The sequence below is a fragment of the Ostrinia nubilalis genome, chromosome 25, assembly GCF_963855985.1.
Source record: "Ostrinia nubilalis chromosome 25, ilOstNubi1.1, whole genome shotgun sequence".
NCBI classification, from domain to species: domain Eukaryota; kingdom Metazoa; phylum Arthropoda; class Insecta; order Lepidoptera; family Crambidae; genus Ostrinia; species Ostrinia nubilalis.
Genome location: NC_087112.1, coordinates 8,829,200 through 8,851,817, shown reverse-complemented (window position 1 = coordinate 8,851,817; position 22,618 = coordinate 8,829,200). Strand labels below are relative to the sequence as shown.

General features: G+C 36.1%; 2 protein-coding genes across 5 annotated transcripts in view; both read left to right on the top strand.

The window, feature by feature from the left end:
• Positions 1-3,018, top strand: part of LOC135084245 (trehalase) — a 67,857-nt gene extending 64,839 nt beyond the window's left edge. For all 4 annotated transcript variants that reach the window (XM_063979013.1, XM_063979014.1, XM_063979012.1 and 1 more), the window contains one exon: positions 1,392-3,018. In XM_063979013.1, coding sequence (XP_063835083.1) covers positions 1,392-1,524 — 133 coding nt within the window. In that variant the 3' untranslated portion in view covers positions 1,525-3,018. The remainder of the gene's footprint in view (positions 1-1,391) is intronic.
• LOC135084106 (procathepsin L-like) lies at positions 2,123-14,591 on the top strand. The gene is made up of 9 exons (XM_063978850.1): positions 2,123-2,127; positions 6,436-6,628; positions 7,329-7,481; positions 8,113-8,235; positions 10,056-10,189; positions 10,938-11,070; positions 11,769-11,929; positions 12,551-12,685; positions 14,531-14,591. Exons 1-9 carry the CDS (start codon positions 2,123-2,125, stop codon positions 14,589-14,591), a joined length of 1,098 nt encoding a protein of 365 aa, XP_063834920.1.
• The last annotated feature ends 8,027 nt before the right edge of the window (positions 14,592-22,618 follow it).

Below are 22,618 nucleotides of genomic sequence, written 5' to 3'. Positions count from 1 at the left end.
GACATGCCATTCAGATATCTATCAGATAAACTATCCAAAACTTTTTCAAAAACCGTTGAAACTGAATCTTGTAAATTGCCAAATTGGGCTAGTTTCTATACCACTGTCAAATAATATAATGTTTTATGTACATAACGATGTAAAAATATGACAAAACAGCATTAAAGCCACTGCACACATTGTTATCTCGCTGACAGGATGCGCTAATCCTCTTTATTCAAAGATAACCTTCTGATAGTGATTGGCGTCTATTTTTTATGGTATTGTTATGTTCACAAATACTGTGTTATGTGGGAGGACATCTGCAAAACGATGTTATTATGTACTCATTTAGGTTTTTCCCGCGGCTTTGCTTGTATTTCAATGTAATATTGTGTACCGAAGTCTTTATTGAGCATCTCAAGAGATAGAAAAAATATTTTAACTTGATTGTACTTTACAAGCGCGATTTAAAAAGTATACAACGCCATCTATTGGTCGAATTTGAAACGATTTTTAGTATAATAATATGTGACATCAGCAATGTTACCTATTATAGTGACTAGTATTTTCATTTTTATTGTACGGACAACGGCACATCAATCGAACTGGCATCTTACGTAGTTGCAATAGGCACTATTTTGCAATATAAATGTATATGTTACGGTCAAAGTGATAAATGTGAAAATTATGAATAATCGCCGGTTATTATGAATAATAACCGCATGATTTGGTAAATGTGATTAATATGAGGTCATTTATGTGTGTATAAAACTAAATAGGCGGCTTAGGGGTGGCCCAAGGGCCACCCCCGCCGCACCTTAACCTATTTTTCACTTTAAATCAAAACATTATGTTATAGGCATCATGGAAAAGTAATATTATGCAAGAAACATTCCAAACTTATTATGCCAAATTATATTAATATATGATATCAAAACGTCCAAAAGTTTGGCTGTACACGAGCACGTACACAAGATGTTGTTCTCTTTTATGAAATTTGTTAGTACTGAGGTTGAATTATTAAATAATCACTGTTAAATGTGATTAATTTATATAGAAAAGATCGTCGTTCAGTAGAAGAGACTAAAATGACCTGATGATGATAATTTTAATTAGTAAGTGTAGTGTCGGCCGTTTGGTGTAGTGGTTCGGAACGGACTACTATTCCGGAGGTAGCGGGTTCGATTCCCGCACAGTACAAACATTTGTGTGCATGAACATATTTGTTTGTATTGGACTGGGTGTTTTCTATGTATAATAAGTATGTATTTACAAAAAAAAAAGTATTTAAGTATGTTTATATCCGTTGTCTAGTACCCATAGTACAAGCTTTGCTTAGTTTGGGACTAGAAGCGCAGTGTAAAATGTCTAAGGATATTTATTTATTATTTAATTGTATTTCTTTACAGGGTGCTGGTATACAGGAAGCGTCGCGACTACGCATACAATTTGATCAACAAAGAAGATGCGAAACTCCTGTCCAAAAGACCATACACTGAACTCCAAAGCTTCACCGGGGCATCGAACCAGAGGCAGCGGTGAACTCGGTCCTTCTCCGACAATCGTCCGACAACTTTAATTGAGAACAAGCAGTGAACTTAGGGTCAGTTAATCTGTAGTTAAACTGACCAATTGGTAAATTTTATGACAAGTGGTTAATTTAACTATTTGTCAAGCCGACCCTTAATTATTGACATTCTATCGATACGTTTTTGATGATCTATGTAAAGGAATGCCTAAAAATCTGGTCAGTAGACCTATGATGCGAACCGTGATAAACTTTTATCGATTTTGCACGATAAGCCCATACATTTGTCGTCTACAATCGACGACAAGATTTTATCATGGCGCGCATCCTAGTTCGGCTGAGTTTACAGTGATAAAACTATGTCAAAAATAATTTCACAAAAATGTTTAGATTTTGCGATTCAATAGTGTTGTCAACATTCGATATTACTTGATATATCGATAGTCTGTCGATAAAAAAAAACTACGCAATTTGTGGTTACTCATCAAAAATAGGACGACTGGAGAAAACAACGTTAGATAGGAATATCGTATTTTCAAATAATAGTGTACAAAAGAATCTATTTTATGATATATTTTAATAATCTCAGACTATTTAAAAAGTTAATAGAAAATGGAGTTTGTATAAAACCAGTTCTACAAGTGCTGTGAATGATTAAGCTTTGTACATATAGATATAAGGTATAATATCGTGTGAATATTATTAGCTTAGACTTATTAATACAGTCAATCCAATATATGTGGCAATTACATAGTGCTCAAATTCATAATCTGAATGAATAAACAATGTATTGACCCATTTTAACCGATTTAAAAAAGAGGTTAGTTATAAATGTCAACGATAGTGGATTGTGATTTAGATTGTTATTCGTATAGAAATAAGTGATTAAATTTAATCTATTTATCTATTTTCCAGTATTGTCGAGTAAATAAATTACTTTAACATTTAACCCAGTACAGCCAAAAATATTTTTCACTTATTTTGAACCGTAATACGTTTCAAGTAAATCAGTGATTCAAAAGTCCAGTTAAATTTAAACAGTCAAGAATATGGCAAAAACTTAATTGAACTCTGAACTCGAGATAGTTATATTTAGTCTTTTTCCTTTAGAAAGACTAATTTATTTTTAATTCTAAACTGTTTTCTTAGTATAAAAAATATTTAGTTTACCAATGCAACAATTATGTATTTTCATTGAGTACTTTGAATATTTAAGTTTTTGCCAATATTTTATTCTTACAACAATAAAAATTTTATTGTTCTTCTTAAATATCAAGAAAAAACTTGTTACTGTTAAATAATTTAAAATATTCATTTTAATACCCTTAAAAAATCATTTCGTATAAGATGTCGTTAGGTGGCGTTTTGATAAGCCATAAAAAGTATGTCGTATAAGTCCCGTGTTAATTATTGTAGAACTTGGATTAATATCGTCGTGTCAAGTAGTTGTCAAATAAAAAGCAATACTTGTATAACGATTATTTGTATTAAAATACAATTTGAAACCACACTGATTTAGTAATGATTATTACATCTATTTTATCAGCTTTCGATGTATTTTCTCCTGTTCTGTAAACTTTAGTGATGTGCATGATAAATATCGATAAGTTTAAAAACACCTCCTTATTTGTAAAAAAAAATTAAAACTATGACACTGTTTTATGTATTGAATGTTTAGTATATAAAATAGTGGAATTGTTTTAATTTATACTAATAAGGGGATAGTGACACTTGATATTACTAACTAGTCATTAGCTCAATGAAAAACACATGTATTTTAACTAATTTGATATTTATCTGCTTATTTTTTTTCTTCTACAACTTTGTACTAGATTTTAATTTGAAACAGTTACATTATTTCCACAAAAATAAAAAAAAGAATTAAATTCTTACAACTATTTTAAAGGCACATTTGTTTTATTGTAAAGTTTTAGTAAGTAGATATTTTTTAAAATACTGTTTCGAATTAAAAAATCGAGTTTCTACAATACAAATAGACAATTGCGAACAAAATAATAAAACTGATATTTTGTTTCAATAATTTATTTAGGTATTAATCGAGAGTATTATTAGGTATAGTTGTTAAACTGTAGTTTTAAGTAGACAATTTATTTCCCATTTAAGTAATAAATGTTGCATTTAATACAAAAAATGAGTGTGGTTTCAAATTGTGTTTATACGTAGGCCTTTTTAGGAGTTGACAGAATGTGTTAGATTTTATTTAGTAGTCAATGTAATTACTAATAATTCATTAATTAAATAAATATTCGAATCAGCTGTGTAGAAAATGCTGCAGGCTCGCTTTAAATACTAGCTCATGTATTATTATTATTATGCATTATTGATAACATACTATGACAAGGATGTAAAACATACATGCGGGCTCTTACATTGCCTTTTGTTTTTGCTTATTTTTATTTTTAGCAGCAAGAATAAAATAATTTTAACCCTTAACACCACTTGGTATTTTCAGCTTACACATCTACACTCGTGGGGGACCTAAGTCCCCACTATTTGTATTCAATATTTAAGTAATTTAGTATGAAATATCTTAGGATAATTTTTCATAAAATAAACAAAAACATATATTTAAGTGAAAAAACAGGTTTAATCGTATTTTAAACATAAAAAAATATTATTTCTAGCTACAAACAAAAAAGTTACCAAAAAACTAGTTACATTTATAGTGTTTTCTTCACTACCCCAAATAATATTGAAAATTAGAATATCAAAACAAAAAAAAACTTTTTTCTAATAAATCAATATACTTATGAACAAAAACAAACATAAACTTTTCAATAAGTTTAAGAACTTGAAAAATCACAATAGGAATAGTTGGCCCATATTTTTTTATCTTATTCTAAAAATGTCTTAGCAGTCTCAATAATAATTAGTCTCAACATTATGATTATAATCTAAAATAAACTTATTTCTGGCATTTGGTATATATTTTCACATGAATATGACAGACATTTTTCATACATTTCGAGCAAACTCTGGGAGTATTGCTATCTTTACTTCGTGGGCACATGACACCTAGATTTCTTTCTTTTTTTTATTTTGACTAGGTCCTTGTGTTGGTAGATCTTCAGGTAAGTCAACACATCTGCTGGGGATCCAAATTTTTAGCCATATTGCAGCAAAACCAATGAAAAATACAAATTTATAAAAAATCTAATATGGAAAAATACCTACATAACTACACTCGTGGGGGACTTAGGTCCCGCAACGGCATGTACCTCACAAACCACAAACGTGAACAGCGCACACGTCCGTCCCCTGCTAGCTCTCGAGCATCACTGGGAATACACCGGATCGCAACCGCGTCGCATTTTAAATAATTATTTTATTTGCAAAAAAGTAGGCGGTGGGGGAGCTAGGTCCCCCACGAGTGGTGTTAAGGGTTAATATACTGGCTGTTATGACAAACGTATCGTGCAAAAAAATATATTTTGGCGCCAAACGTAACCATAGCATACATAGGACTAACAATAAAATGGCGCCAAGAAAACTTCTTGACAGAACAGATTAGGTTGGAGCTGCATGTAGGTATCTTGGTATTTCATTATAAGAAATGATGGTTTATTTCTTTATGAGATTAACAATAAATTTGTGACAGCTTAGAATATTTCAAATAGGTGCTGGTCACCATAGATTATAGACTTTTTATCACGTGTATAAAATGCATCATGACATGAAATAATTTAATCCATATAAACTATTTATGTTTATGTTTTAAAATGTAGTGACACATAGCAGTGATTTGTTTTAGATTTTTAATTTATTTAAATCTCTGTGACTTTAAGTGTTAATTTAATTTAAATTATACAACGGTAGGGATCGGTATCACTAAGAATATAGAAAAGTTTGAGGCGTAGTCAATATTCAATCTCAGTTAATGTTAATTACGCTACTCATTATGAATTAAATATTTCCCGTGAATATGTCACCGTAGAATTGTGAATTCCGTCAGATTATAATCTGACGTAGTTAGAATACAATCTTAACAAATCTAATGATGTTAGTTTATAATCTCACGCGTTATATTATAAACTGACGGAGTTTACAATTTAACGTTGACAAATATACATCGTACAACCTAACATAGCTTCTTGTGATATTTTGTATATAATTTTTACAACACATTGTTTTGTAAAACGTAGCCATTTTGTTCCTATATCAGTTTGTTTATAGAAATATATTTTTCAATTGTTTTTCTTAGGTATTGACTTGTTTGGCAGAATGGAATGAGAAGTGATGTTGTGTATTAGTTATTAGAATGAATTTTGACAAATAAATAGGAAATCTAATACAACTCTGTTTTATTTATAAAAATTGGCCAAGTGCGTTTCGTGCTACGCGCAGTGTAGGGTTCCGTAGTTGTCAGTCGTTGCCAAAATATATTTCAGAAGCAAGCAATTACTTAATCTAAAGTCAATTTTCATATTTTCTTTTAAGGATTTTTTACTACAGACAGACATATCGAAACTATAAGGGTTCCTTGTCAGGACTACGGAACCCTAAAAGGCAACCATTTCATCCTCCTACGACATGCACAAAATTAAATTAAAGTACAGGGTTATTTAGAGTTGATTGATATGAACTCATTTTGCTTTATTTCGCTTACCAGTTATTTTGTTACGTAAATGACAGTCAGCATTTTACTCAGAAATGCTTATTATTATTTAGGTGCAGTAAATACAGTGCATAGTAATGTATACCCAAAGTTAAATACCACAGTAGCCAAATTACTTTGTCATAGGTTCAGTCTCAAATTGAGGATCAATAAAAAGACTGGTCAAAATGATATTTCTATTGTTATTGCTACAATTAACTATTGTAAACGGCAGTTTTGTAAACGAAACTATAGTTAAACCAAAATACGAACCAAACAAGTGTTTTAACATTAAAAATTGTGTTCATAGTGTCAAAGAAGGTGATTATGTCAATAGAACGTTATTAAACGTGGGTAGAAACAAAAGTTTTGGTGATATCCCTGAATACTACAATGTCAGTGAGTGTGTTGGTGGGAAATCTTCAAGAAATATAAAGAGGCACATTATAAATGGTTTAATAATACACCACGATTTGCCACATAGCCACTGGCTTGAATATAAGGTAAGTTGACCTCCTTATTTATTAAAAAACTAGCTTTCCGCCCGTGGCTTCGCCCGCGTGGAATTTTGTCTCTCACAGAAAAACAATATCGCGCGCGTATTTGCTCACCGTTTAGACCTACCCTGGACTACGACAAACATTTTAAAACCAAAATCAGCTCAATCGGCCCAGCCGTTCTCGAGTCATAATCAGACTAACGAACATAAATTCATTTTTATTTATATAGATAGATAGATAATAGAAAATAATTCTATAGAGTTAATAGGTCACCAGCACTGTAACTCCTTAGTCAAGTTTACACTTGACTGAGTAGTTACCAGATTAGGACTCTACCAACACTTCTGTAGGTACCTACCTATAGCCAGGATTAATAGTGGGATAAATTGAAATGTCATTTGTTAGTAACTTAAAAAATTAGAACTACTTAAATCTGAAGTATTAAAATATTGCCTTTATTTTTTGGAGGTCTTGGAACGTCTTATGTTTGTGTCCCTTGTGACTTTCTCAACTATACATCATCACATAAGTCCGGTTATTACTAAAGCGATAAGGAAAGGAGACAAGATATGTGTTTTGAATGAATATTTTACATGTAGAAGCAGAGTCACAAAATATGTGGCAGAGCAGAGAAGACATTTGGTGGAATCCGGGCCATATAGTAACCTTTCCGATCTTCTGATCATATTAATTTGTCTTCCAGTCGGTCTTTAACAAGGAGTACCGATCCCGGCGCCAAGAGAAGTCAGCTCTGGCACGCTGGAGGGACAACCTCCGACTGGTGGCGGAGCACAACCGCCGGTTCCTGGCTGGAGAGACCTCGTACTCCCTCCACCTCAACCAGTTTGGAGACTGGGTAATAATTAGTGTTAATCATTTTCTTTATCTTACCTACATTGGGATCTTCTTAGTTACCTCCTTGGTTAGTAGGTAGGTTACTATACTTCTTTTACACCCTGGCCTGGGTCGCTACTTAATTTTTGCTTTGGCATCAAACAATGAAAGTTTTGTGGTATTAGTACCTGCAATTTTTTTATTCTTATAAAGTGTTGCGGAGCTAAAGAAAATCGGTGTGAAAATAATCAAATAAGAGAGTGATAAATATAAACTTTGTATGTATATTTTAATGTATAATTTTTAATCTCTAAATTAATCTAATATCAATCAACAGTGTTTTAATTTTTTTTAATGTTAGACTTCAACCTCATTTTATGTCAAAGTTAGATAATCTGTGGTCGGGCTCAGACCGCGAAAAAAACGCTGCACACCGCCATTCGCGTCGACTTGAAAAATTAATTAATGTTAATAAAAAGTAAGTAGGTAGTAAAGTATTTTTATTGTTTTTCCTTGCAAGTGTGTTGTTTTTTTTTCGAAACATTGTGCCATTGGTTCGGTTTACTGAAATCTCGCTTGGAGTTTTATTGCTATGTGTTGAACGGTCAAAACATTAATAATTCATTAAGATTATTAATATTCTGTCACCTCAGGACACAAAGGACTACTTCCAGAAGATTCTGAAGTTGTTCGACGTGGGACCCCTGTTCGACCCCGCTGAAGACAAGCACAAGACTACCCTCGTAAGGAATGCACGTAGAAAAGTTCCATCAAAGGTACCCAATCATTTATCATTCATCATCATCATTTCAGCCCCAGGACGTCCACTGCTGATCATAGGCCTCCCCCAATGTTTTCCATATTGACCTGTTGGTAGCGGCCTGCATCCAGCGCCTTCCTGCTACCTTTATGAGGTCGTCGATCCATCTTGTGGGTGGTGGACGTCGCAAAATACGATTACCGAAAACAAAATTAACAAACTATTTTATGAGTTCTTCACTTCTTCAATCGTGAGGTCGAAACATACAACGTGAAATTATTTAACAACTAGCTTTTGCCCGCGGCTTCACCCGCGTAAAATTTAGATTGTCACAGATCGTCATATTAATTTATGTTATGACGTGCCTATATGTTATTCTGGGTCATAAACAATAATACTGTAGTTTCATTAAAAAAAATCATTCCGTTCAGTAGTTTTTGCGTGAAAGAGTAACAAACATGATAACATCCAGACATTTGTCGGCCGTTTGGTGTAGTGGTTCAGAACGGACTACTATGCCGAGAGGTCCCGGGTTCGATTCCCGGCCGGGCAGAAATTGAAATGATGAATTTTAATTTCTGTGACGGGTCTGGGTGTTACTATGTATAATATGTATGTATTTAAAAAAAAAAAGTATATAAGTAGTATATCCGTTAAGCTAGCACCCATAACACAAGCATATTAATTGCTTACTTTGGGGCTAGATGGCGCTGTGTGAGATTGTCCAAAGATATATTTATTATTTATTTATAATTTATTCATACAAACTTTCGCATTTATTATATTAGTAGGATAAACATTTTACAATGTTTTTTATCACTTGGTACATAGTTACATAGGTAGGTAACCATAAATTGTACCTACCTAAATGTTACTTGTTTATACGGTTTGCCTAACATACCTAATATAACGGACTGATGGTTGTATGTTATCTATACTTACTGAAGTAGGTATATACTAACACGAGCATATATGTAAAGGCGAAGAAAACAAACAATAACGAAATATTTAATAACTTTTTTGTTTATGAACGATTAATCCCTGACCAACACTTCATCACTCAAAAACTTTTAGATCATAAAACTGTCTATTTTATCCATTTCAATAAGAGCTCTCATTCCTAACTTTTGGCTACCTCGTAAGTAACTTGCGAAGACTGGAGATTTACTTGGATACGCGTCTCTCGTTTACGAGTTAGTACTTCATCGATTTATTGACTTCTCTTTCAGTATTTTTGGTTAAATTCCAAAATAACTCGAGCGAAGGATATTTTAGCACTTGCGTTATCTACTACATTTTGGTTATTAAGCTTTAGTCAAGTTAAATTTTGATGGAGTGAAACGAAATTGTGTGAATATTTCAACCGTTTATTTCCGTCAAGCCGAAGACAGGTGATAGGTGAGGACCAGACCTAACGATTTGACTCCCATGTATGTTCTACGATTTTTCGTACTTAGTTCAGAAGTTATCGTTTTGTGATTTTTTTAAATTTCATGACCCAGTAGGCTTTAATTCTTTTATATCTTTTTTCCGGGTTGACTTATCTCAGATTTTTTTTGACAGAACCACTATTAATTGCAGATGTATGAAAAAAATATTCGCCTTCCTATCTTTGATGCAAGATACATTTTTTTTGCTACAACACAAACAAAATTTAAATAGAAAAAGGTAAGCAATTGCTTACCGGCCGCTACCAACCGGGCAACATGGAAAGCATTGGGGGAGGCCTATGTTCAGCAGTGGACGTCCTATGGCTGAGATGATGATGATGACGATGATGAAGTAATCTGCCACATGTCTCACACATAAAAACGTTTTGACATTTGTTTGTTGAAGGTGGACTGGCGAGCCCAGGGCTTCAAGCCGAAGCGCGAAGAGCAGTGGAAGTGCGGCGCGTGCTACGCCTTCGCAGTCACGCACGCGCTGCAGGCCCAGCTGTACAAGAAACACGGCGAGTGGGGGGAGCTAAGGTAAGAAGAACTTTACCCTATAAAGACAATAGCGTAGGCACTTGTGATGGAAACACATTACCCTTTTCTTTAGTTTCAAATTCAAATTCAATAATTTATTTGCTAGAATACATAATTACATGCTCGTTTTACAAAGCCGATCTTTAGATCTAGATTCAGTCGAAAGACTTTACCACTGCTGGACACTGCTGCTGAACAAAGGCCTCCCCCAAGGTTTTCCACAAAAACCGGTCCTGCGCCGCTCGCATCCAGGCACCTCCCGCGACCCTCACCAGAACGTCGGTCCTAGTGGGAGGCCTGCCCACACTACGTCTTCTGGCTTTTCTGCGCCAGCGGCCATCAGCTCTACGAGCTATGTGCCCCGCCCACTGCCACTTGATTTTAGCCATGATACTTCATGGAATGGATTTCCAATGAAAATTGATATAAGCATGTTTCAAAACATTCGCATTTTTAATAGGCACCGCACGTTACAAATTCGGTTCTATCAACAAATAAAGAATCAGTAAAGTAAACCCTATTGTGTAAACTCTAAAGAATGACACTCAAGGGATTGAGCATTTTTCGACGTTATAAAGAGTGGTCGTTAAATAAACCAAAAAAGCCAAAAAAAATTGACGTCATAAGGAGTTTGTCGTTAAATCTAGTAACGTTACAGTAGTAGTAGAGTAGACACTCATACGAGTCTACAGAGCAGAATTTATTATTTAGTTAGATGTCAGTTAAGGCTAACACGTAGGTTTAACAGTCCCCAGCAGATAGTAGATTGCAGCAGCGCTGATGGCAACATGGGCTGCAACGGCGGGTCCCTCCGGGGGGCCATGCGGTACTCGGCCAGGGCTGGCCTGATTGCCGAGACCCGATACCCTTACACTGGGAAGGTGAGACCGTCATATCATCATCAAGTCACGTCTCCAATCTCCACTGCCAGAGCACTAAACACCGATTTACCAGAGGCAAGTGGATGATTTAGCTTACACTCCCCTAGCTAAGAAGATGCCGCAGATGTTAACATATTTCTCTCCTTTAGCATCTTACGACATCCACAGGACCAGTAGGAATGGTCCTATAGGTACTCCTCACGTTCTGGCCAGTTTTCGGGAGGCCCGATGTTTGCATACTTGTCCCATAGTGGCCTTCATATCTACTACATCCACGAGAAGAATAGGAGTGGCCTTATTCTACTCTGACAGAATCACGTGACTTATAATATACTATTATATGCTAGCTCAAATCTCTATCCAGACAGGCATCCGCGAGACAAATGGACGATTTTTCCTATACTCCCCAAGAAGATCAGGCGGGTTGGGGAAATCTGATTTTCTCGATATTTGTCCCTCAATCGCCTTATACAACATCCACAGGAAGAATGGCAGTGGTTCTTCCGATTCTACTTTGTCAGAATCATATACCTAATGGCTCGCATGTGCAATGTTGTAAGCTTAAACCTCTATCCATAAAGCCCAGGGCTTAGCGTGCGAGTTGTCCACTTATTATTCAAAATCAAAATCAAAAATATTTATTCAGTTTAGACCACAAGTGGCACTTATGAATTCAAAGTTGTACATTCCCTATCCAGAAAGGTCGCTGCAAGTATGGCCCCTCGCTGGTCCGTGCCAAGCCCAAGAGATGGGCGATGCTGCCTTCTGGAGACGAGGGTGCCATAGAGAAGGCGGTGGCCACCATCGGCCCCCTGGCTGTGGCCGTCAACGCTGCACCCTTCACGTTTCAACTGTATAGGTAAGAACTTGGACTGAGAATATTATTGCTATGTTTAGATTGATGCCCTGAAGAATCTGTTAAAAATTGGGGAACGAGTAGATACCTATTGCAGATTCGAATTAGAATTCTTTATTAGTATACTTGTAAGGCCTTTTCTTCAGGCACTTTACTCGTTCTTAATATAGCTTCCCCAACCACAAATTCCTTCAAGACAGAATATCGACTGCTACTGAGAAGAAATGGCAGAAGAAACTTATGCTCCTTTGTTAGCTGCTGTCATCTTTGTCAGATAAACAGAGTATTCAAATTACATTGTTCTGGAGATGCATATTGCATGAAACCATGAGTGATTTTATAAGATTTGTGGATGGCAAAAGATAGAGAAGAAAAGACTTTGCTGAGAAATATTTAGACACTTGTTTCCAGTTTTAACGCTGCAACTGACCATTATTATGCCATGTCGGGCTATGATGTGCGGCGTGATAAAATCTTATCAAAGATTTTAGACGACAAATTTATGGACTTATAACATCGATAAAAGCTTATCGCGGCACGCATCCTAGACCTACTGGACGAATTTCTTCATGACTTTCTTCTCACCTTTATTGCTTAAAGAAAAACCATCTACTTTTCTACCAGGAGTGGCATCTACGACGATCCGTTCTGCTTCCCCTGGCACCTCAACCACGCTATGTTGCTGGTAGGATACACCCAGCAATACTGGATCCTGCTGAACTGGTGGGGAAGACGGTGGGGAGAAGATGGGTACATGAGGTAAGTTTGACTTATTTTACTAATTATTTGCAGTCTTCTGACAGCTTCTTAGTTTGGTCTACCAGGAGTGGCATTTACGACGATCCGTTCTGCTTCTCCTGGCACCTCAACCACGCGATGTTGCTGGTGGGCTACACCCAGCAGTACTGGATCCTGCTGAACTGGTGGGGACGACGGTGGGGGCAAGATGGGTACATGAGGTTAGTTTGACTTATTTTACTAATTATTTGCAGTCTTCTGACAGCTTCTTAGTTTGGTCTACCAGGAGTGGCATCTACGACGATCCGTTCTGCTTCTCCTGGCCCCTCAACCACGCCATGTTGCTGGTGGGCTACACCCAGCAGTACTGGATCTTGCTTAACTGGTGGGGAAGACGGTGGGGGGAAGATGGGTACATGAGGTTAGTTCGACTTATTTGCAGACTTTTGACTGCTTCTTATTTTCGCCTTATTTATAAATTTTCAGGAAACTGCTCACGCTTTTCCAAATAAAAATCAATTCAGTTTCAATTTTAGACCATGACGTTTGCTACGCCAATTGTGGCGTGCTAATGATAAATGAATAATAATGCACCGAATCGAAATCTTTAATGTAATCCACAACTCCTGAACATCAAATCTGCAATTCCTCAAGATTCACAACAATTTTGTTTTGTTTCAATTTACAGTCCGCTACGAGTAAGCCACATTTTAACATCCGAGTATATTAATGCATGAAATGCTATTCTTTCTTCTTTAATATCTGCAATACTAAAAGTAGAGCTAAGTAACTTTTGGTTTAATAAGTCCGTTTTTCAAAACCAAGAAAATGTTAATAGACAGTTATTTATTCAATTGAATTAAAAGCTAGATTCCTGACATGTGCTTGCAAGCTCTACTGTTTCTTTTTTTACATATCGCCCATAATTAGAACACACAAATTAAAATCCATTAGCAGCACTAGTTAGCATGCCAGCCTCTAAGTCCCTACACTAATACGTATGTAATCCCGTATCCCGGTCCCGGGACTCTGATCCGCTTATCGTCCCGGGAGCAACAGGCGCGGGCGGACATGGATCAGTGGTTAGAGTTGGTCTCCTGGCGATTCCAGAGTCGATTTGTGTTTAACCACAGTTAATAATAACGTAATAATGCAAAATGTACCTAGATGCGGGCAGCGCAGTACGGCTAGCACGAAAAACTTTCGAGTTCGAATCGTTTGCGTATTCGAATGCCCTTGTGAACGTGTCGTAAAGTGAACTTAGTATGAGAAATGGTTGCACGAAACTTATTTTGAGAATCAAAATTGTCACGTTTTCGGTTAATTCGAAGGTTGAGTATCGAATTTTGTCGAATACGCAAACGATTCGAAGACGAAAGTTGTTCATGCTAGAGGTACAGGACGTATCACGTAGCGTAGGTATAGGTTTGTAATAAGATTTTAAACTTTCGCGTTCCATTTCAACTAAAATAGAGAAACACGGGTCTTAACGCGACATTTTTTACATGACGCCGCGAGCCGCCAGTCTGCTTGTGACCACGCAGAATAGCAGCCGAAACGTCAAGCCGTGTACATGTAACTCATAAAAATGTTACTTTGAGACCCGTGTTTCTCTATTTTAGCGCCAATAAGAATTGCCACCTGACTTTACACCAAATAATTATCTACGGTTTACCTAACTATAACCACATAAAAAATATGCAAATTAACATCAAAATTATTAATCTAAATTCAATTTTGACCAATATTTGGCACTTATGAACGTCGAAATAAATAAATTTACCAAAAAGTATATTTATATTTATGTACAATATGTATGTAAAAATAATAGATAAAATTGTCGAATAAATAAGTATATCTTTACAGAATCCGCCGCGGCCACAACAGGTGCGGGATAGCCAACATGGCGGCCTACGTCGAACTCTAAAATTGTTTAAAATACATTATATTTAGTACTTACCTAGTTAACTAAGACAAATAAAACTCTACAAACCTTCATTTATAAATAAATAAATAATTCATTTAATTCCCTTTAATTTAAAAATATAACCATATGGGGTCTTAAACTTACTGAAATTGGTCCAATGAATACAAAACTGACCAGACGTACTTTAGCGTTTCATCATTATCATCATCATTTCAGCCACAGGACGTCCACTGCTGAACATAGGCCTCCCCCAAAGACTTTCGCATTTAATAGTAACTAAATACATAGTGTTGATGAGCTCATGAGCATAAAAAAGTCATAGTAAAACCAATAAAACAAAGTCCCCTTACGCGATCGACCGACAAGTTTCCTTGTCGATTCGGTCCTAGGTTCGATTGCCAGCAAAAGTGCGTGCACTGCTTATAAAATTGGTACTACTACATCGTCTACATCGGATAAGTTGGTAATAATAACAAAGCATCTATTTACGTTTTGTGTACGTATTAAATAGTATATCTTTTATTTTACAGCATTTTTAAACTCCCTCATTCATTATTCCTAAACCATCGCTAAACATCAGCCCGCATTCGAGTCCGGCGCAAACTAAAGCAAAGATGCCCTAGGGATGGGAAACGATTACTTTATCGATGATTACGATATCGATATACCTACGATAAAACTGCTCTCATAACTTCATTAGTTGCCACAAAAATAATTCAGTAGCTTCTGCCACTTATTTCTTTGCTACATCATTGTAGTTTTCATGCTTCTAATTTGGGAAATAACATTTTTAATGCACTTAATAAGTATTTCACCTAATTCAATTCAGAAACGAAAATAGGCTTACATAAATCATATTTAAGTAGAAAAAGAGCATTCTTAAAAGCTTAAAAAATCCTAATTCAGAAACCGGCTGTATAATTTTATCTATCTATCCTTCTCCTAGGTCCTATCAATCCCTTTATTTATAGTATAGTGATTTAATGTGATTAAGACACGATTATGAATTCGCAAACAAGTAGGTACGATGGTAAAATATAATTAATCCTTAGGTTAGGAGAACGGATTTTTTACCACCAACACTATTCCTATTTTCCTATATTGTCGAACGTACCCCAAGATTGTTATCGATATTTAGATGCAACAGATCATCCCTACTCTACTCCCAGCTATACAAATGGCGGTAATTTATAAAAGTTGCGCCCGCAGCGAGTTAAAATCTTAATTCATTTATACCAGTTTTCTCCATTCGTCCAGCGAATGAGAACTGTTCCGGCGTTCGTTTGAACTACGCGTTTGCCCTAATTTACTAACTTAAGCCTTGTTCGGACTAGTTGAGCAATTTAGTAGAGTAACTCGCCTTTAGTAACTCGTTCATTCGTTCGTTCGATTCAGCCAAATGAGGTCCACTGCTGGATAAAGGCCTCCCCCAAGGTTTTCCAAAATGCTCGGTCCTGCGCTGCCCGCATCCAGGCTCTTCCTGCGACCTTTACCAGATCGTCGGTCCACCTAGTAGGAGGCCTGATCACGCTACGTCTTCCAGCCCGTGGTCGCCACTCGAGAACTTTCTGCCCCAACGGCCATCGTCTCTACGAGCTATGTGCCCCGCCTTTAGTAACTGCGCAGTGGAAAACCGCGTATCTGACTGCACCAGGCAGTCTGCCAACAGGGAGAGATGGCGGGAGATCGTGCGGAGAGCTGTATCTGCCTCTGCGACCGACATGAACGCCTCAATGTGATTCCGACCGCTCTACCGAGAGCGAAACGACTAAACAGAGAATTAAACTACTCGCTACTGACCAAAAAACCGTTCGCACTTTGGTCGAGTACAGTACAGTGGTTTTCATGTGAACTTGGCTAAACATTGGGCTAAACCGTTAAACTCGTTTCTCAAAACATTTGACTTTTTTCAAGCTTTGACCTTTTTCGAAATTAGAAAGTGGTATAAAATCTCCTTTAAATCAAAGGACGTCCATAGCTGGACAAAGGCCTCCAACGACCATCATGCTTTTTATCCATGTCAAATTCAGATTCTGAAATGGTGGTAGGTCAAGCTTTATTTTGACGTGTTTATGTGGCCCTGAAAAGACCTACTAATGAAGAATTTGAATTAAAATCTTCTGTCTTGCTCCACCACCTAACCTAATTGAGTGTGCAGTTGAGAAAGCGGTCAGGGAGGCACAAATGCGATTTATCTGTAGCCGAGTCACTCAGCCTGCACTCACTGTTTGGAGTTAGTCGAGTTTCACTCACTGTTCACAACGCAGTCCATGTCCAGTTAGCGAGTTAACGCCAGTCAAAGTTGGGAGGTTTCGTAAAAAATGCTGATACTACACACGCCTATGTAGTTACAAGACAGGCTCTGCATATAACGTCATCATCATTATCATTTCAGCCACAGGACGTCCACTGCTGAACATAGGCCTCCCCCAATGACTTCCACATCGCCCGGTTGGTAGCGGCCATCCAGCGCCTTCCTGCTACCTTTATGCAGCTACGTATGCAAGGCAAACTTAATGCCATGGGACATTATATGCCAGTTAATCTAAGTGTAAGAAATTTCTAAAACACTATCAAATTATTATCACAATACGCTTCAATTACAATTCGTATTCACAAACGATGCTAACTTAAGTGAAGCAGCAAATCAAACGCCCATCGTTGAATAGAGCTCAGTGATTGGTTTGTGTGTCACCCTGTGCGTCCACGCGCACTGTGAGACCTCATAGTAATGTTTGAGAATACGGGCGTAAGTATGCTGCAAAAGATATTTTTCAGGAAGATGGGTAGAGTTCTTAGAAGTACGTAATAATAAAGCACACAGAGCTAAATACTTCAGCACTTTATTCGGCTATAAATAAGTGCTATTTTTCTTTTCTTTTCACTGTAAATTATCTTATTAATTACAATTAGTTAACAGTTTCATGCTTTATTTACTGCAATTTAGTATTTTCCATTAAAACCACCAATCATGAGCAGACCGAGTTTCGTACTACATAATTTAGTTTTCTAACGTTCGTTTCGGTTCAGTTTAAATAGTTTAGTTAGCAAGCTCCGCGCTATTTATTTAAACAAAACTGAGGAAATGTTTTAAGCTCACAAACAAACTGAACTCACCACAGAAAATAAAGATAGATAGCTGGATAGATATCTACCTAGGTAGATATATTATAGACCTGTCTCAGAACAGAGGCACCGGTTCGATTCTCAGTGTGGGCAGATATGTTTTCAGCGTGATTTGGTTGGTGAAATGACTTGATCTAAGTCTACCTGGCTAGCTTCCACCATTTTACCTAAGTCTGTAACTAATGGTCGTTTCATAATTTGATCTGTAGGTGGTTGAATTTTTTTAGCTCTACCCCCTTCCAGTCCGATTATCTCTATCCATTAGATGAGATAGAGGTCAAGAGCTTCCTCACTGAATATTGTGAAAAGACGACAGAATTTATCTGACTTCATTAACATAAAAGTCATTTTAATCAAATCAATCAAATCAAAATCCATTTATTTACTTGATAAGCGGTACAGCAGATGCCAATATAAAAACAGTTCGCACAAATCACCACAACTGGCATGCAAATAGCTTACAACTACTTAATTTAATAGTACATGCGACAAAAACAGGAAACATGGGTATATACTACTGAAACTTAAAAGCATCAAAATATTCCTTAATGGTGTAAAAACCTTTTTCAACGAACATTTAAAACATCATATTAAAAAACAGGAATGAAATCATACAAAAACGTTCGTCAAATTCAAACAAATGTGTCAGCAGCTTTATTCATACGCGAGAGAACAACCAAAACGAAAGTTCACACGTCAAAATGTGCGAGCCGAAAAATGAACGTGGGTGTAACAGGAATTCATCGGACGCCGGACGTTTTTGAAACGGACCCGGACAGCTCCGGACGCGCAGAAATGATGGCGTAACAGTTTGTGGTGTGACCATGGGGCAAGGTTTTTGAGGACAGTCTATTTAAACATTTTATGAAAACATATCAATAGTGAAATAAATACCTTCGACTTATGAATTATCGTTATCTCCACTGCAAGCGCACGACTCCCTAATTTACAAGAGGAAAATGGAAATATGACCTCTCTACGCTGGACATTATTTCTCCCTTGGTTGCTTTTTGAGACACCTATTGGGAATTAGAAAATGGACTTTACAATTACTGGCTGGCTATTAATTATTGGCTGTAAGAATAAAAATACCTGTTTGTATTATTATTATAAAGAGCTGTGGTTTTCTGAATAAAGAAAAATAAAATAAAATAAAATTACAAAACAGTCACAAAAATATGAACGTGCCAAATAGCATTCTGCTTAGAAAAGGAATCTTGAATACTTCATGGGCTTAGTAGTTTCTGCATGTAAGTTCTTCTGAATTATTACAGTGCAGTTTTACAAAGAGAAACGTAAGCGGTCCCATTTAAAAAAATAAATTGGTCACTCTACAAAAGGAACATACCACGTGGTAAAAACGAGTCATCCCCGATTTTTCAACTAAAAAATGCGTCGGGTTTTTAAATCTAAAGGACTCCCGAATTATTTTTACTCACTGCGAACGACAAACTATTTTCGTTCAAAGACTTTTAATTGGAATTGGAATATAAAATACCTACAGGCATTCAAACCTTAAACAAATACAAAAAACGTTTAATGCGAATAAAAACTCTCATTTTCTAAAATACGCCTTTGGAATTTTTATATTTTATACAATATCTTTAACTGTTATTTAGATTATTACTTACTACTATTTTTGAACTACTTTTTAGTACTACTCAATTGAATATTACTAGAAAGACAGTAGGTACCTATGCTAAAACTAGAAGTTTTAAGAACTGAAATGAAAATTAATTGTAACTTATCTTTTACAAATTTAATTCCACCCGCCAATCCAAAGTTCACTGCCACCATCTCAAAGACAGTATTCCAATACGAAATAATGAGAAAATAAAAATAAAAACAACGTTTGGTTTCAGCTTCGCAGATAATATCTTTGACAGGGACGTATTTACAGGGGGACAAGGGGCACTTTTTGGAATTTTGAAGTACCTATAGTTCTTGCAACTCACGAAGGCGAGTGAGCTTTACTTGTGTGTGTACGTGTACATGCACATAATGATAGTGTAGTAGATCAAAACTTTTGAAAATCGAACATGTAAAGCTCACTCGCTTTCGTGAATTGCAACAACTATAATGATTGTGTGATGATGAACTGTGTTGATTTTATAACGCTCGACAACTGTAGACTTACCTACTATTACTACTTTTTGAGCCATCGGTCTCGTTGATTTAAGTAAAAGTACACATTTTTTGTTAATTTCTCCAGAAAACTATCCTCACATGAGAAAGAGTGGCCATAAATTCATTAAACATTTAACATAAACCGTAACTTTTCAACAGATCTAACCGTCTCGGTAAGTGCTTCAAGAAACCACTTATTAAACTTTATGAAAAAATAATAACTGTTTTCCTCCTCCTTTCCTTTATGTTTTTCCTTTTGACCTCATAAAGGTAGCAGGAAGGCGCTGGATCCAATGGAGCCGCTACCAGCCGGTCATTATGGAAATCATTCGGGGAGGCCTATGTTCAGCAGTGGACGTCCTACGGCTGAAATTAATGATGAGGATGATGAAGATGAACTGTTTTCCCCCGGGACTAGCGATTAGACCGCCTCTTATTATTGTATTTCTTTTAATTGTCAGTTTTGTGTGGTTTAATAAATAAAATTTTTGGGGCCCTTTATCGCCCTAGTCCCTCCCTGGTCCCCTGATCACAGACTAGACGAAGTCTTGCTGGTAATAACTATAAATAAACGACTGGACTTATTCGCCCGATCAGAGATTGGAAACATTTTAATCGAATACTTTTAATATTCTTTTGATTGCAATAACTACAACAAAGACTGCAATAATATTAATGAATTAAGAACAATGATGACCGCGTGGGCTGGTGTGTATACTAAATACAAAGCCAGAGCTAGCAGGTTCAAATCTCTCCGGGGTTTGTTAATGCTCTAGGCAGAGATATTTAAAGGAGGAGTCATTATCGTCTTGTATTAGGCACCACAGTACCAACTCTTCTAGTTTACGCTAGGTAATGCTATGATAATTATTATTTAAAAACAAAAAAACTCGTAGAAATTAACTCATAAAAGTGTCAAGAAAACCTCTAATAGACATCTTATGTGTCTGAAAGAAAATTCACTATTTGCAGCAATTTTATGAAACTAAGAAAATATTTTCTTATTATCTTCTCTCCATCCCAGCCTTAAGGGAAATATCAAAGTGTACTTTCTCTCATTCACACATTCAGTTCTCTGAAATTCAATTACCGAAAACTGAATATTTCACTAAGCCCAGGTTGCTGAACTTCTTACTACTTAAGTGCATACAAGCAGAACTAAATTTCAGATATTTTCAGAAACTTACGGCTTTGAAGATATAAAATTTCGTATTTATCGCTCGATTTTAGTCCGACTCTAATAATAAAGTTAGTCGTAGAAAAAGAAAGGTATTTTTAAGCTTTTAGATGCTTATTTGACATTCAAATGTCTCTAGCCAATTATCACTATACTAGCGACATGCCCTGGCTTCACGTCACACTTATGTATGTGTATAATAAAACCTCTTGGATCACTCTATCTATTTCTGAAAATAAACATATAAGCGTACAGGCAGCGAAAGCGACTTTGTTTTAGGTAGGTTTGTTTGTTTGTTGTTTGTAAGGAACCTGGCACATGCATAGACAACTAGTTTGCTTGTGCTCGTGGATTTGTCTGCGTTTTAGGTCTATCACAGAAAATCTTTATGCGCGTACCGAAATTAAAATCTTTTAAGCCACTTCGCGGTAAAAGCACAACTAAAGTTACTATATACAGAAGAATAAGTAAAACTTTCACTTATTTAGTGCCGAATAAATATATTTTCTTACATTGTATTATTTTAGGATTTGAAGACTGTTAGAAGCAAAGAATAGAGGTGTTTGCAGTAGAGATTAAAGTGTTTCCACGGCCATTAAACTGGGAACTAATGTTATTTCAACGAGTAATTTCCTATTTTTATGAGCGAGCTCTTACAGTTTCAGTTGTCGGTTGTTTCAACCGCCCAACTATGTTTTATAGAGTTTAGAGCTTTTAAACGATTTATAAATCCTTGGTTACTCTTTGGTCAGAAATAATATGTAAAAAATAGTAATAAAATAGTGTTTACCAGTTTATGCCTGGGTTCGTTCGTTTCAGACAAATGACGTCCACTGCTGGACAAAGGCCTTCCCTAATATCCCTGGGTTATGCGAATAATAATATAATGTATTTATTTTGAGACATTATTTTGAGACCCGTTTTCACCATCAATCCCTAATTTTTAAGTGACCCCTATGAAAACAAAATTCCTAATAAGTGTTACCATAGGGGTCACTTAAAATTAGGGATTGATGGTGAAAACGGGCATAACTATCTATTTGTATTTTTAGTGATTATACATAAATGAAGAAAATACACTTCCTTTGACCTATATAGAAATGCAAATAAAATAGAAATAAGAATAAAATAGCAATTATAGCATTTTTAATTCAAGAAATTACTGAGAAACGTAACAAACGTATTCAAGGAACTACCTACTTGCATGACAACAACTAAATAACAATTAGAAATGCAAAAACAATACTACTTAAGTACCAATCAGCACTTAGAAAACTGCCTAACTTGCTAGACAAAAACAAAAGCAATCGCTCAAATTGAACAAATGAACATCTGTATGCCCTTTTCCCTAAGATGCGAGTGTCCAAAACTTGAAAAACCCTTGGGTGTAGCCTGACGAAGGTACCGACAAGCGAGGGTAGTTTTTCACATGTCATTTATCACGGGAGCGACAACTGAGGTCTGAACCTGCAAATTCACGAGGTATTTTTTGCTCGGTTTGTGTGACCTTGCTTCTGAGACTGGGGTTCTGAACTGATTAGTGTCATTTTGTAAAGGAATTTCGGTAAATATTAACCTGACATACTTATTTTACTTT

What these genes read in the sequence shown, in the direction of transcription:
- LOC135084106 (XM_063978850.1), top strand. An exon ending in TCAACCAGTTTGGAGACTGG is followed by an intron (nt 7,482 to 8,112) that starts GTAATAATTAGT and finishes CTGTCACCTCAG; the next exon opens with GACACAAAGGACTACTTCCA. An exon ending in TTCACGTTTCAACTGTATAG is followed by an intron (nt 11,930 to 12,550) that starts GTAAGAACTTGG and finishes CTTTTCTACCAG; the next exon opens with GAGTGGCATCTACGACGATC.